The 14375-nt window shown below is 45.7% G+C and overlaps 2 protein-coding genes across 6 annotated transcripts in view; both read right to left on the minus strand.

Annotated features, from left to right (window-relative positions):
* The window catches only part of PDK2 (pyruvate dehydrogenase kinase 2), a 35857-nt gene extending 27110 nt beyond the window's left edge, over positions 1-8747 (minus strand). The window contains exons 1-2 of one of the 3 annotated variants that reach the window (XR_008310015.1): positions 8418-8747; positions 850-991 (exon numbers count right to left, since the gene is read on the minus strand). Coding sequence is in view for 2 of the 3 variants with exons in the window: in XM_053262711.1 (XP_053118686.1) it covers positions 850-991; positions 8418-8538 (263 nt within the window). In the remaining variant the exon portion in view is untranslated. The remainder of the gene's footprint in view (positions 1-849; positions 992-8417) is intronic. The other 2 variants (XM_053262711.1, XM_053262712.1) reach the window with 2 other exon arrangements.
* A 1886-nt stretch (positions 8748-10633) lies between these two features.
* Positions 10634-14375, minus strand: part of ITGA3 (integrin subunit alpha 3) — a 110487-nt gene continuing 106745 nt past the window's right edge. For 2 of the 3 annotated variants that reach the window (XM_053265318.1, XM_053265320.1), the window contains one exon: positions 10634-13691. In XM_053265318.1, the coding sequence (XP_053121293.1) occupies positions 13530-13691 (162 nt within the window). In that variant the 3' untranslated portion in view covers positions 10634-13529. The remainder of the gene's footprint in view (positions 13692-14375) is intronic. The other variant, XM_053265319.1, reaches the window with a different exon arrangement.

The raw sequence follows: 14375 nt of genomic DNA on the forward strand, positions 1-14375 counted from the left end.
GAACTGGTTGGAGCTCTCCAGAGTTTCAAACACAAGTCTTTCCCAGTAATAAAAAAACAGGAAGCTGCCTTACACAGAGTCAGACTGTTGGTCCCCATCTAGTTCAGCATTGTCTTCACTAATTGGCAGTGGCTCTCCATGATTTCAGGCAGGAGTCTTTCCCAGTCCTACTGGGAGATGCCTGGGATTGAACCTGGGACCTTCTGCATGCAAAGCAGTGGCTCTACCACTGAGCTACAGCTGCATCCCCTATGAAGAATATCTTGCTGCAGACAGTGCTCACATGCAGTCACCCATCCAAATTCAAACCAAGGCAAACCCTGCTTAGCAACCCTCCTGTCCTACCTGGAGATGCCAAGAACTGAACATGGGACCTTCTGCGTGCAAAGCAGCTGCTCTACCACTGTGCTATGGTCCCCACTTCAGGCTGGAGGTGCAGGGTCACATACTGAAATGCTCCTTAATACAACTCCTTGCAGGCAGAAAAATAGCATGTCATCTACCTGATACACTAATTTTCTATGTGTAGGGAATGTTAATTGCCCAGTCCACCCCCATTGCAGGGCATTCCAACACAAGCCACCACCTGCAGACGGAAATAATACATCTCAGAAACAGGTTTATCACTTTGCCTGATATTTTAGGTGAGGCCCAAGAGGTCCTCCCCTACAGCAGAAGGCCTGTACTCGATGATCCTGTGAGTTCTGGTCCATTTAGAGAACTCCACAGAAAGGCCTGGCGAGGCTGCACAGAACAAAACTGCATTTCCCCCTTGGGCAGGTGTAGCTCAACCAGCGATCTCTTGGCATGCTAACAGAAAGAGGAGGGGAGGGCAAAGCAAGAACCCACCAGCTCTGCACCAGCTGAACAGAAGGGGTGCTCAGCACACGGTCTGGGAGGAGATTGATTTCCTTCATGATGTTGGCCAGCCGGACAGGGAGTTCTTGGCGGAGAAATGTGAAGGAGGTCTTCTCGCAGGCATTGCTGGATCCTAGAAAGAGAGAGAGAGAGAGAGAGAGAGAGACTGACTGACTGACTGACTGACTTATTTTTATTAGCTGAGCTTGTAGGCTTCAAGGGAATCGTTGCATCAGCAACTGTGTTCTTTCCCCAAGATCAATGAGAGATAGACAGGGTGCTGCAGTGGTTAGTGTGTTGGACTAGGACTGGGGAGACCTGAGTTCAAATCCTCATGCAGCCATGAAACTCATTGGGTGACTCTAGGCCGGTCATTTCTCCCTCTGCCTAACCTACCTCACAGGGTTGTTGTGAGGATAAACATAACCTTGGAGGAAGTGTGGGACATAAATGTAAAATAAAAATAAAAATAAAATACACACACATACATAGGAAGCTGCCATATATTGAGTCAGATTATTGGTCTATCTAGCTCAGTATTGTCTTCACAGACTGGCAGCAGCTTCTCCAAGGTTGCAGGCAGGAATCTCTCTCAGCCCTATCTTGGAGAAGCCAGGGAGGGAACTTGAAACCTTCTGCTCTTCCCAGAGTGGCTCCATCCCCTGAGGGGAATATCTTATGGTACCAACACTTCTAGTCTCCCATTCACATGCAACCAAGGCGGACCCTGCTTAACTAAGGGGACAAGTCATGCTTGCTATCACAAGACCAGCTCTCCTCCTACACACACATACATACACACACTCGGAGGTTACTATAGGCCAATCTGTGACCACCTCCACCACTGGAAACAGCCTTTACAACTGAAGAGAATTGTAAAAGTTTCAAAACATATAGTTCCAATAATCAAGTATGAGTCCAAACAGCTTCAAGATTACTTGGTTGTGTATTGGACAACCCAGTTTAGAAGGCCAAGACAAGACCTCAACTTCTACTTAAATGACAACCTTATGCACTCTGCACAAATTATTCAGGCATGATAAATTATTATTATGCCTTCCTTCTGTACTGTTCCCAAAAGCTTGGCTACAAGAGAACATTCCTCACTTATGTCATGGAAAGGGTATTCTGCTCTACCCTTCTGAGCAGGAAGAAATCCACCTCTATATGATGGAACAGTAGGCTCGCAACTCATATGCCAGGACAGTTCCAAGAGAAAGAGCATGCATTTTTCTTTAAGGATTTCTCTTTTCGCTGACTTCTTGTCATGACAAGAACAGAAACAGGCCTTACTTTGGAAGTCTGAGCCAGGATTTGCAAGAGCTCAACACTAGAACCTGTTAAAACGCCAAGGACCAATCCACTAAAATTAGAATAATAAAGCACATTCCTTTATGATATCTGACCACATGGCATGTCAGTGGTAAAAAGGGCACATGGCTGAGCATCTACCTTTTTACCACTGATCTGCCATAGTAAGGCCCCCAATATATGCAGTTAGAATAGAGGGACTGAGTTGGAGAACAGGCCCAGTTACCTCTCTTTCTAGAAGTTAACCACTGAACCAGTGTATGTTTAAGGTCGGCATTTACATAGTCCTAGTGGCCAGAAAACACCCTGCACAGGATCACTCAGTATTGGTAAAAGTTTAACAGCCTTTCAGAACCATGAAAAGTAGATTCTGCATCCTGAGCAGATCCCAATTTTAGTACCTACATTAAGCCTCCCTGCAGGGTAGGTGAGCTGAATAAACTTTTAGAAGGAAAGAAAGCTGGTCCTGTGGCAGCAAGCATTAATTGTCCCCTCTGCTAAGCAGGGTCTGCCCTGGTTTGCATTTGAATGGAAGACTACCTGTGTGAGCACCACAATATATTCCCCTAAAGGAGTGGGGCCGCTCTGGGAAGAGTACCTGCATGCTTGCATGCAGAAGGTTCCAGGTTCCCTCCCTGGCATCTCCAAGACAGGGCTGAGAGAGACTCCCATCTGTAACCTTGGAGAAGCCAGTCTGAGTAGAGAACATTGAGCTAGATGGACCAATGGTCTGACTTGTTAGAAGGCAGCTTCCTATGTTGGTTACAAGACAAGCAATGCATATCCTGTATTAGGCAGATCTGAGATAGTGATGCACATTGTTATCCAAGATAACCAAGATGATCAGGGACCTAGAGCACCTTTCCAATGAGGCAAGGCTACAACACCTGGGACTATTTAGTTTAGAAAAAAGATGACTGCGGGGAGACATGATAGAGGTCTATAAAACCATGTATGGAGTGGAGAAAGCGGATAGAGAGAAATTCTTCTCCCTCTCACAGAACACTAGAACCAGGGGTCATCCCATGAAACTGATTGCTGGGAAATTTAGGACCAGCAAATGAAAGTATTTTTTCACACAGTAACTTCATGGAGGAGAGGTCTATCATCAGCTACTAGTTGGAGGGCTATAGGCCACCTCCAGCCTCAAAGGCAGGATGCCTCTGAGTACCAGTTGCAGGGGAGTAACAGCAGGAGAGAGGGCATGCCCTCAACTCCTGCCTGTGGGCTCCCCAGTGGCATCTGGTGGGCCACTTTGTGAAACAGGATGCTGGACTAGATGGGCTTCCTTGGGCCTGATCCAGCAGGGCTGTTCTTATGTTCTTAAGGTTTGTGTTGGTAAGGCAGTTCTGCCACTTGCATCTTGCCTGTGGGCTCTGCTACCCAGAGCTAGCTACCCTAACAACATCTACAATGCCCAGCCCTAGCCACTCTCAGCAACACTGGCTCCAGTCAGTCCTGAATCCCAGAAGTATAAGGGACTCCAGCGTTCTGCACCGATGCAATAACCATAGCTTGGTCGCATTGCCACTCCTGCAGAGCCCTTTAGACATTACACCACAAAGGGAGACTCCTCCCAGCTCTGGTGTCACCTCCCTCCTAGAACTCCCACTTGCAGCTGCTTCCAATAGATTATTATGGAGATTTACATACCGCTTTTCTCAAAGCAGCTTACACAGAAAAATCAATACGGGGCAGGATTTCTACTATCATGTGTCATGTCCGATATTAATTAATACTTTCCACGTTCACTGACTCAATAGAGAGCATTTAGAACAGCCAATTTTACTTTATTTGCAGTGAGAAGGCAAAGAGGAGCAAGAGAAGTTGAATTCCTCACATGCAAACCAGGGCTCAGTCCTACAGCCTGTTTTCAGTGCCAAGACTCAGAGCCGGGTCTCACAATTAGTGAGACCCGGTTTGGGAAGGGGAGCGGGGAGAGCGGGGCGGCTGGATCTGCTGCCTACATGATTGCCGGCTCCGAGACGGAGTCGACGGGGGCTGGGGAGTTTGGGGGCCACGCGAGTGCGCAGGGAATCCTGGAGAGATCCCCTAGAGATGGCTTTTCACCTCCTCTCTGGGGGTCTACTCGTGAGCTGCGCTGCAGCTACTCACGATCAGAAAAACCGGGTTTGTGGAGCGCTCGCTCCACAAACCCGGTTTAAGGGGAGGGGTACTTAGGTAGGTTAACCGCCGGGAGGAGAGTGCCATTTCTTGAGCTTTGCCACCCCTTGTTCTAGAAATCAAGCTCCCCTAGCCCGATTTTGGCTGATCGTGGGAATAGCCTCCCTGTCTTGGAATACAAGAAGCTTGCTAAATTTTAAAAAAGGGGGTGGGGAGGACTGCTTTTCCTTTACAAAGGTGTTAAGCTCCTAGAAAAACAGAAGCGACTACCATGCATCATTCTGAAAGGAACCAGAAAAACACTTTATTTAAAAAGCACTTTCTAAAGCCAGTTTAATCCGAAGGAATGCCAAGACGGAGAGTGCCATTTCTTGAGCTTTGCCACCCCTTGTTCTAGAAATCAAGCTGAACAGAAATAATGCACTTTGGTGCAAACAGGAAGGTGCACACAGAACAGAAGAAGCAACGTATTTTCCTGCTGAAACTGAGATGGAAGCAAATTGTTTGAAAAGGGAGGTGTAAGGGCATCAAAGCAAGACAGTGTACAGTTGAGTGCACACCGACCATCTCAGCAGGGGGTGGAAATGGAGCTTCAGAATAGGCGGGCGGGGGAGGGCCCAGCCAGCAAAACATGCAGGAGAAAGCAAACTGAGCCACACACAGTCCAATAAAATTCCAAAGGTGGCTTCCAAGTCACCACCACCACGACCTTCCCATCCCAACCTTCCACTCCACCAAACCTCCTCAACCCAAGCCATACAAGTAGATGGGGGTGGGGGTGGGGGGGAAACAAGCCCTCCCAGCCTCTACTGTAGAAGAACACAAGGCAAAGATACCAAAGTCCTATATTTAGCATCATGTTTTGAAAGCAGCAGACATGGTCTGGATAAAGCCTCACAGGAAGGGAAGGGGAGAGAAAAGAAGCTGCAACACAATGTAGGGTTGGAGGAGGTCCTTCCCTCCCCTTGGATGCTCAGGATCCCCCAATCAGCACCAGTTGTCCTTCATGCCCTTGGAAGGGTATCCAAACTCCCTCCGCCCTGCTCAATTGAATAAACACAGCAAGACGGACCGCAACGTCTTCGCAATTAAAGACAGCTGGTTTCACTGGCTTCTGTTTCCAGTGATTTAAACTAGGGTTGAATCCCCACTCCTTAGCTCTGAACCCCTGCCTTCTGAAAAACTGGTTGGCGGCGGGGAGAGAAGAGAAAAGGATAGGGTATTAATTAGCCTGGGTAGCCAGAGCACAAGATGAACAGAAATAGATTTGCTGGGAATGGAATCAGAACTTGACTAATCTTATCTGTTGAGAGAAGGATCAGGCATTTGGCTCTCACTCATATAGCTAGAGAGAGGGGTATGTGCTGTTACATCAGGTTATTTGCCAGCATAAAAAAGAAATGTATAGCAGTATACAAATATGCATCTCAATTCAGCAGATGTGATCAACATGCATAAAAGGGTTTCTGTAGGTAGATCTGATGTACCAACTATCAAATAATTTGGAAAAGACAGCTGTGTGCAACTCCCTAAAACAGAGGTTCTCAAATTTGGGTCCCGACATTGTGGGGACTACATCTCCCATCATCCCCTGTAATCCAACAACTTGAGGGACCCAAGTCTGAGAACTCATGCCGTGACTCATATCTATTAAACCCCAGCTTGTGCACTGGCAACTCTTTATTCACAAGAGCGTAAGCACAGCTTTCTGCAGCTCTTGGAGCTCTAAGAACCATGGCTATGGATGAGCAGGAACTGGAGTGTGCCATGAGTATTATTTACCCAAGTAAGTGTTTATGCACAGAAACTGGGGCCATGTGGTCCTTTTTGGGTGTTGCATGTTTACTTAGAACATGAGGTGCACTTATTTATGGGCTCTATAACTTCTGGTAGGTGAAGAGATCAGGTTGAAGTACCGAGGATTGGGAGGTGGGTGGGTATGGATATGATGGGAGGCCTTAAAAGGAAGATATTTACTGGGTGCCATGGGTGGTGGAAAAGTGAGCTGGGTTAATTCTTTGTGAAAGCTGGGTGGGTACTTACTAGGTGTGCGTGGGCGGTGTGCAAATGCACAGAAAGAATAATCTATGCATTTATATTCTGCCTTTCCCCCAAGGAGTTCAGGATAGCATATGCAGTTCCCTCCTTTCACTTTATCTTAACAACCACCCTGAGAGGTGGGTTAAGCTGAGAGAAGCTGACTGATCCAATGTCACCCACATGCATTCTGAGGGCCCAGGTCTCCTTGGTCAATGCTCCAGTCACTATGCCTCTTTGGCCCCCATGTGGAAATATAAAAATTCACTTTGTGATGAACAAGTTGCATTTGAGGAGGGCAGGTGCATACCAACGAAAAGGAGCATCACGTATTTTCCTATCAGAAAGAATAGGATTTGTTCCAGGGAAATATGAGGGATGTAGAGAGAAGGAGGTGGGGTGGAAAAGGCACGAATGGGAGGAAAGAGACAATGGATTGTATTCCAAGAAAAATTAAAACAAAGACCCAAACAAAGTTAATGGGTCTTAAGTTAGTCGACTAACTTGCCTCCACTGATTTCAATGGGGTTTAGACAGGATTCACTTTCTTAGTTTGGAAACAACCCAATTAGGTCAGGTACCACTTTTCCTTGGCACACTGACCCCATAGAAAGGAGAGGTGATATGGTGGATCCAGCTGTAGACCATAGGTCTATTCACAAAGGATGCGCATGGAACGGGTTCGGAGGCCCTTTATGGGCCTCTGAACCAGTTCAAAAGATCGGTGGGGAGGATTTCTTTAAGGATGGGAGGGGGTGCTATGACCTCTCCCACCGCATTTCCCCCACCAGTGCTGCTTTTTAAAGTAGTCTGAGAGGGGCAGCAGTGTACCTCCTTGCCACCCTGGTGCCTCCTTGGACCAGAAGTGACTGGAAGTTGCCACTGCATGTGCAGCAGCAACTTCCGGTCAACTTCCCCTCATCTTCAAACTGGAAGGCATCAGTTCCATGCACACCACTACTATTCACTCAGCACTAAGTAGAGAAGTTCAGTGTTGGGGAACACATCTGCCTGGAGCATTTTCAGATAGCAGGCTTTACTGCAATTCTGAAGATGCCCCAAAAAACTGATACAAAGAGTGGATTTTTAAAAAACTCAGATAGAAATCAGGCTACAATCTAACATGCAATGAAAAACCTAAATCGTGTGTGAAGTGCTCCCCAATAGCTTGCAGGGACTTCTGGGTAAATCTGGCCAATATGTGAATGAACACCCTCCATTCTGGAGGAGATGAGAACTAAAAGCCCTGGGTGAAACAGCTCCTGGAGACAAATTCCAGCAGGGTGGCCAAGTGAATGGGCAGTGGCTGACATTGAGGGAAATTACTCAAAGTAGTCCCATTGAAATAAAATAATAATAATTTCAATGGGACGATTATGAGTTATTTCCTTCTACGTCAGCCACTGACTTGTATATATTTAACCTTCACAAAGCAGTGTCAAATGCTGGTACCTCTTGTGTTTCATGGCCTTTTGGCCCTTCTGCTTATCAAGTTTCTCCTCTATATGAATGTGCAGGAGCATATATTGAAGTCTGCCAACAGGTCACACAGCACATGAATGCATCTGACAAAACAGGCTTTGATCAAGGGACTGCTAACTGACAGTCGCTATCTCTGAAGATTACCTACACACAGGCTATTAGCACTTCCAGTCTCCTAGAGACCGATGCCAATTCCTGGAATGTCTAACTCTGGTCCACAAGAAATCTCTTCAGCCTTCAAGGTGCCACAAGACTCTTTTTAGATCTCCCCTGTCCGAGTCCCAGGCAGGATGGCTTTTTGCAAAGATGACTGATTTATTTTGCTCCGACTGGAGAGGAGGAACGGGCATTGACCTAAACAAGGGCTGAAGCAGGGGGGGAGCAGCTCGAGTCCTGTTTTTTGGAGACTGAGCAGCCTTGGGGCAACTGAGCCCTTCGGATATTTGCCCAAGGAAGGAACTGGGCGGTGAGTGTGTGGGGGGTCGGGGGTAGCAGGTCATCTGTCCACTGGGCGCTTGTAGAGCGGAGAGGGCTATGGATCCCGACCTGCGGGGGTCTAGCCCAGTTTTCCCTCCCTCCTCCCCCGCCCCGTTCCTTCCACGCACCGAAGTCCAGAAACTGCTTCATGGAGAGCGGCGACGGCGAGAACTTGCTGAAATGCTCGATGTACTTGGGCGCCCCGGCCAGCGCCGACTGGCCCTTCATCAGGCACCGCAGGAGACGCATTGTGGCGGCACCCCTCTGCCCTGGGCAGGCCACTCACAAGTCTCCGGCTCTTTGCCTTCTTTTCCTCCTTCCTTCTCCTGCCTGAAGGCCGCCGACGGATCACTAAACTCCGGCCGGGACCCCTCCAGCGGCCGAGCTACCACCGACTGGGGACGGCGCTGGAAGACCCAGACCGCCAAAGCACCGCCTCCCCGCCCGCTCCTGACCAATGCTCGGCTGGGCCGGCCCATTCTGACAGCAACGGTCCAATCGCAGCTGAAAAACAAGACATTGGCAGCCAATGGGAAGAGACTAAGTCCACGGGGCGAGGAGAGAGGGGAAAGGAGGTTCTCTAGAGCTTTGGACGCGCCTACTTAACTCCTCAGTGCTTGGAGCCCTGTATATTGATAAGTAATAATAATAATAATAATAATAATAATAATAATAATAATAATAATAATAATAATAATAATAATAATAGCGCAGACTGATTATAAGGAAAGACACAACTAAGTTGTTGCAGTGATCCACTGGAACTTTCGCAAGACTTACAAATTGCTAGCAACCAAGAATCGGCGGAATTATCCGGTCAATATCTGGTAGACTGTGTGTAAGTAGCATAACAACAAAAACAAAATAATAATAATAATAATAATAATATATATATATATATATATATATATATATATATATATAATTACATATATATTAGCATCACCAGAACAATAGTAATAATAACGTGTTATGCTACCAAATCATAACCATAAAAGGTAGGTCCCTGTCCCAAGCCAGTCATTCTCCATATTAATAGCGAATGCGGGGGGGAGTTTCCTTGAATAGGGAAAAAATTATATGCCTTGATGTTTTGATGAGGAATTTGAAGGAAATGAGAGGTGTGGCATCATGTCACATTCGGGGATAAGGGGCAGCAAGGAAGAATGGGTCTTTGAAAGTTAAAAGGCTATATTTTGAGCCAGCATGGTGCAGTGGTTAAGAGTGCTGGACTAGGACTGGGGAGACCCGAGTTCGAATCCCCATTCAGCCATGATACTAGCTGGGTGACTCTGGGCCAGTCACTGCTCTCTCAGCCTAACCTACTTCACAGGGTTGTTGTGAGGAGAAACCCAAGTATGTAGTACACCGCTCTGGGCTCCTTGGAGGAAGAGCGGGATATAAATGTAAAAATAAAAATTAAAAAAATTAAAAAAATATTCAAAGGAAGAGTCATGATTAAAACTGCAGTCTTGGGCACACTTACCTAGGAGTAAGTAGGTCATAGTATTGGGTAGTGTATCTATTGGAATTAATAGGTCCTAACCTGGCTAATTTATGTTAGAGGTGCTCAGTTATGACTAATTCCAGTTTGGATGATATTACAACCAGCAACCCTAGAACATGCAATAAGGACATGTGCACTCCATGAGTATGCACATCCTTCTTCACTTCTGACCCACCCAGCACACCTTTCCTTAGTGAAAGGGGTGACAGATCATCTGAACGGTTCCTGTACATGTGCTAGGAATACTAGTTGAATATTTCTAGAACATGTATAGGGGTGGTTTGGAGGAATCCCCGGTTCATGTGATATTTCTATACCGCTTTTCAACACAAGTTCCCAGGGATTAGGGAAAAGGCGTTTGGCACATGGTGTGGGACACAACACATGTGTGTGTCCACGTTGCGTATTCTAGGGGTAGTGTACAAAGTACTGTCTGAACTAGACCTCGATTACTTGCTGGTGGCTGGCTGAGGATAGTAGATTAATTGATTCCATATATAGCAACGACCTGAATCAACAGCCTCTGAAAACAACATCAGATATTCCTGACCATGAAGCCACCTTTGCTTTCTTCTTCTCTTTCCTGGGTTGGTAGCTGTTGTGACCAAGCATTTCGACCACAGCATCTAGGCTGCTCTGAAGTGGATGGCCCATTACCAGTAGGCTAATAGGCGCTTTGCTAGTGTCAGCTCTTAAACAGGCAGTATACACCAGTCAACTCGTTTTTAACAGACTTCATCCTCACTGGAGTGTATAAACAAATATATCTGTAGCTGGAATGAGTTCAGGGGATTTAATTTGTTACAATTTTGAAAAGAATGAAGTCAGAAGTTACAAATTGGAGACTTTTTTTATTCATAAAATAAGAATTCAAGCTTATTTACAACCAAGGCACAACGACTCAAGCTCTCCAGTACCATAAACAGTGATAAATTTTAGTGAGCAACAAATATATATATATATTTATTTATTTATATACATAGTTATAGATAGGTACATTCTTAATAATTTAATACATACAGCTGGGAGATGGGGAAGGATAAGCAGAGGGCAGATATGATGTAGCTGGTCTCTTTAAAACTGAATGCATGGTTAACATCCTGGTTTCCTTGCCTGTGAGACATGTGGAAGGAAGGAAAAGCTTTAAAGGGAGCTTTTGCTTTTCCCAACTTTGCTTCAGTGTGGGACCAATTTTGTGCAGGGAACCATGGCAACAACCACCCTTGCATGACAGACAGGGACTGTGACAAGTTAAGGCATGAGTGACCACACATTAGAAATCCAGAATGTCAGCCAATGCTCTCTGAATGTTTAAAAATGAACCTTGAAAACAGAGATGGGTTCAGAAGGTCCCTAAATGCAAAACTAGCTTCATTCATTCTCAGACATGTGAGGGCTGTTCCAAACTGAACAGCAATTTAAGTACTCATGCACATGTACTTTCCAACTGCCACAGGTATGAAAGGGGAGTGCTTTTTAGGAAAGACTGGCACCACCAAGTTTTGGCATACATAGAAGAAGTTGCCCCCAAACCCTCCCCCATTCTAATGTGTGTGGAGAATCTGTAGCCAGTGGGTGGGGGACAGGCTCTGCCCTTTTGCCTTCCTTTGACAGCAAGCAGCTTCTAGGCAGTGCTTCCTCCCACTTTCAGTTTCAGGTACTGCGTATTGTCCAAGATGGGAGCTGTTAGGCCTCAAGCCTGCCTTTTAGTTGCTTTCTCTGACCTGGAAGCTCATCATCCCCCATCTCATGCAGGTGGGAGTTGGCGGCAATTGCTCAGGAGTGAAAGAAAGGCTCAGAGTCAAGCACTATTTTATTATTGACTTAAATATTCCACTGAGGGACACTGACATTGAAAACAGATGCCAGGGCCAATCTCTAATTCAAATGAACATTCCGATTAAAACATCTTAATCCATTTGGCCAGAGCCCTCTCACACTCCCCCAGCACTCCCCAAAGCGCAGCAAATGACTTTCACGTCATTTCAGAGAGAATGTAAAAACATCTGCACCCCCTCTGCATTTCAAACCCAGAAAACTTCTTTTTACTCCATAGATTAGAAGCAGAACCACAGTAGTAGTAAAACCACCCCTTTGCTCTGAAGAATGAGAGGGGAGGTACATGAAACAAAAGAAACACACAAAACCAGTGACTAATACAAAGTTCAGTAGTTTCAACTCTATAGAAACTCCAGTGGCAATACATCCAGTGTTTACTGTTCATCAGTATGAAGAGAGGCAGCTATAGTCCCCAGACATTATGCTGCGTGTTCAAGTGTCCATACACATGTACATGTTTCTGTGTGAATGATTGTACATACGTTCATTTTAAAAGCAAAACTGGGTACAGGTCCCTCAAATGCATGGTATAGATAGGAAGGGTGCTGCTGTACTTGTGGTTGTACATGCGTTGAACATGTGAGTACATGCATTGAACATGTGAATACATGCGTACAGGTCTGTACATGTACACACTGTACACAGATTGCATGTGTGTTGAACACAGCATGTGAATAGGACTTCTAGTGAGAGGTCTATTTATCCATTTCTCCAGAAGACATGTAATTTCACAATGAGGCTTTTGGGAAAATGAGAAATGGCTCTTATCATAAAAAACCATGGTCGTCAGCAAGGAAAAGTGAATAAGCAACTGTGTGAAAAGAAAACAAACATGTGTGCATTCAAATCAACCGCAGGTAACCTTGCATGTACACATCTGCATTGGCAAGTGACCTCACACAGCTGCATGAGCAAAATCAAATGACCACCCTTGCACAAGTAAGGGTGATTACACACAAGTGACCTTGCATAAGTGCCTCTGGAGCAGATGCACTAAAAGCTGCGGCTTAGCATGCATTTCTGTTAGAGTGGATGCTGGTGAGGCGCCAATGGCAATCCAAGTGCCTTGCACAAGTGTTTCTTATACAGCAGTATTCATACACAAGTCTGCAAGAAAGCATGGCTTTACAAAAAAAAAAAAAAGAGTGTGTATTCAGCAGTGACTTTCCAGGACTCATGCACTGAAGACATGGATAGGCACATAATCTTATTCTATGAATAAACAAGAGCTTGCGTCAGTGCAGGCATGGGCAAGGGGAGCCTTTCCGAAGAGCACAGGGAATGGTTTGAAGGCACATGACACTGTTCTGTGCTGCTGAAGCCAGGCAGATTAGGCAGGTTTGGTCCTGTGAGCTGCAAGACCACCTGTGAGCCTTACGGAAGCTGCTCTGAGCTCTTTGGAGGAACCGTGGAGCACAAACGTTATAAATAAAAATAATCTGGTGAAATTGCAACTGTGCACAAGAAACCAGCTGTGAGAAAGAAGGGCTTTGTCTCTAGTTACTGAAGTAAGAACCTAGGTGCTGCCACGATGGGACATATATCCAGTGCAAAGTTACACTGATTCCATACCTGTTGTCACACAGAAATATAATTCTAAGAGCCCTGGGGGTGGGGGGAGAGAAAGGCATTCACCAGTGCATATGAAAAAATTGCCCCTTTGTGCCTCGTGATCCACTCACTGCATTGTTTCACATATGCCTAGCGGGTTCATCGTGCAGGATCAGTTCCTCCTTAAGATCACAGTTTCTGGAGAAAGCTTTGGGTCACCACCAAACCTGGGTCATATAATTTAGGTTTAAATAGCAGTTCCTTTGTTGGTCCAGCACTATTTACAGAAGAAAGCGATGCAGCCCATGAGGAGAGAGGAGGACAGGGAAGAAGGCAGCAGGCATCAGTAGTATCTCCCCGTCTCTTGCCAGTTTGTCACCCACTGCTTCTTGTGCTTTGGAGGCAGAAAGCCACCGGCTGGCTGATAACGTTCCTCCTGCCGGATCCGAATGGCATGGTACTTGGGCATGATTCGGTAGTAGTGGGTTCGCTTGAAAAAGTTGCACTATGCAGGAAGAGGGGGGAAAGACATTAGTGGAAGAAAAAATTCAACAATGAAGAGAGAGAGAGAGAGAGAGAGAGAGAGGAAGCAAGGTAAAAGAAGAGCAAGAAGGGGTTTTTTTTCAGGGTGGAGGAAACAGGTAGCCAAGAAGGCCAATTCATCTGACCATTTTCCAGTGGTGAAGGACAATCTGGCTAGGTGGAAGTTCAAAGATGATGTGAAGGCTGAGGAACCAAGCACAACCACTCTTTACAGCACAACCAGAATGCTAAAACTCTTGATTAAAAAAAACTCTTCCAAAAAAGCAGATCAATATTGGTGAGGTAAAGCATGTAAATGTATGTTTATAGACACAAGGCAGGAAAGATCAACTCCTTTGAACTGACACTGTGGTCATTATGTTTTTCTATAATAAGAGATGTTGGGGTTAAGATTTGCTTTGTCCTACAGTGGGATGGAGAGTACATTTGTTTGGATTTTTTTAGAGGGGGTGAGGGGAAAGCATCTGTCATGGTAAGAGGAACTCTTTGTTTCTTCTTTTTAAATTGCTTCACGTATTCCAAATCTTGGCACTGGCATGTGACTTAGATTAAGTCCTAGACTCCTAGATTGCCAGTTATCATACAAATTATCCTGATTTTGCACATCATTCATTCTACAAGCACAGTCTTTGAAGATTTGAACGGA

Source organism: Hemicordylus capensis, chromosome 6 (genome assembly GCF_027244095.1).
Source record: "Hemicordylus capensis ecotype Gifberg chromosome 6, rHemCap1.1.pri, whole genome shotgun sequence".
Taxonomy (NCBI): domain Eukaryota; kingdom Metazoa; phylum Chordata; class Lepidosauria; order Squamata; family Cordylidae; genus Hemicordylus; species Hemicordylus capensis.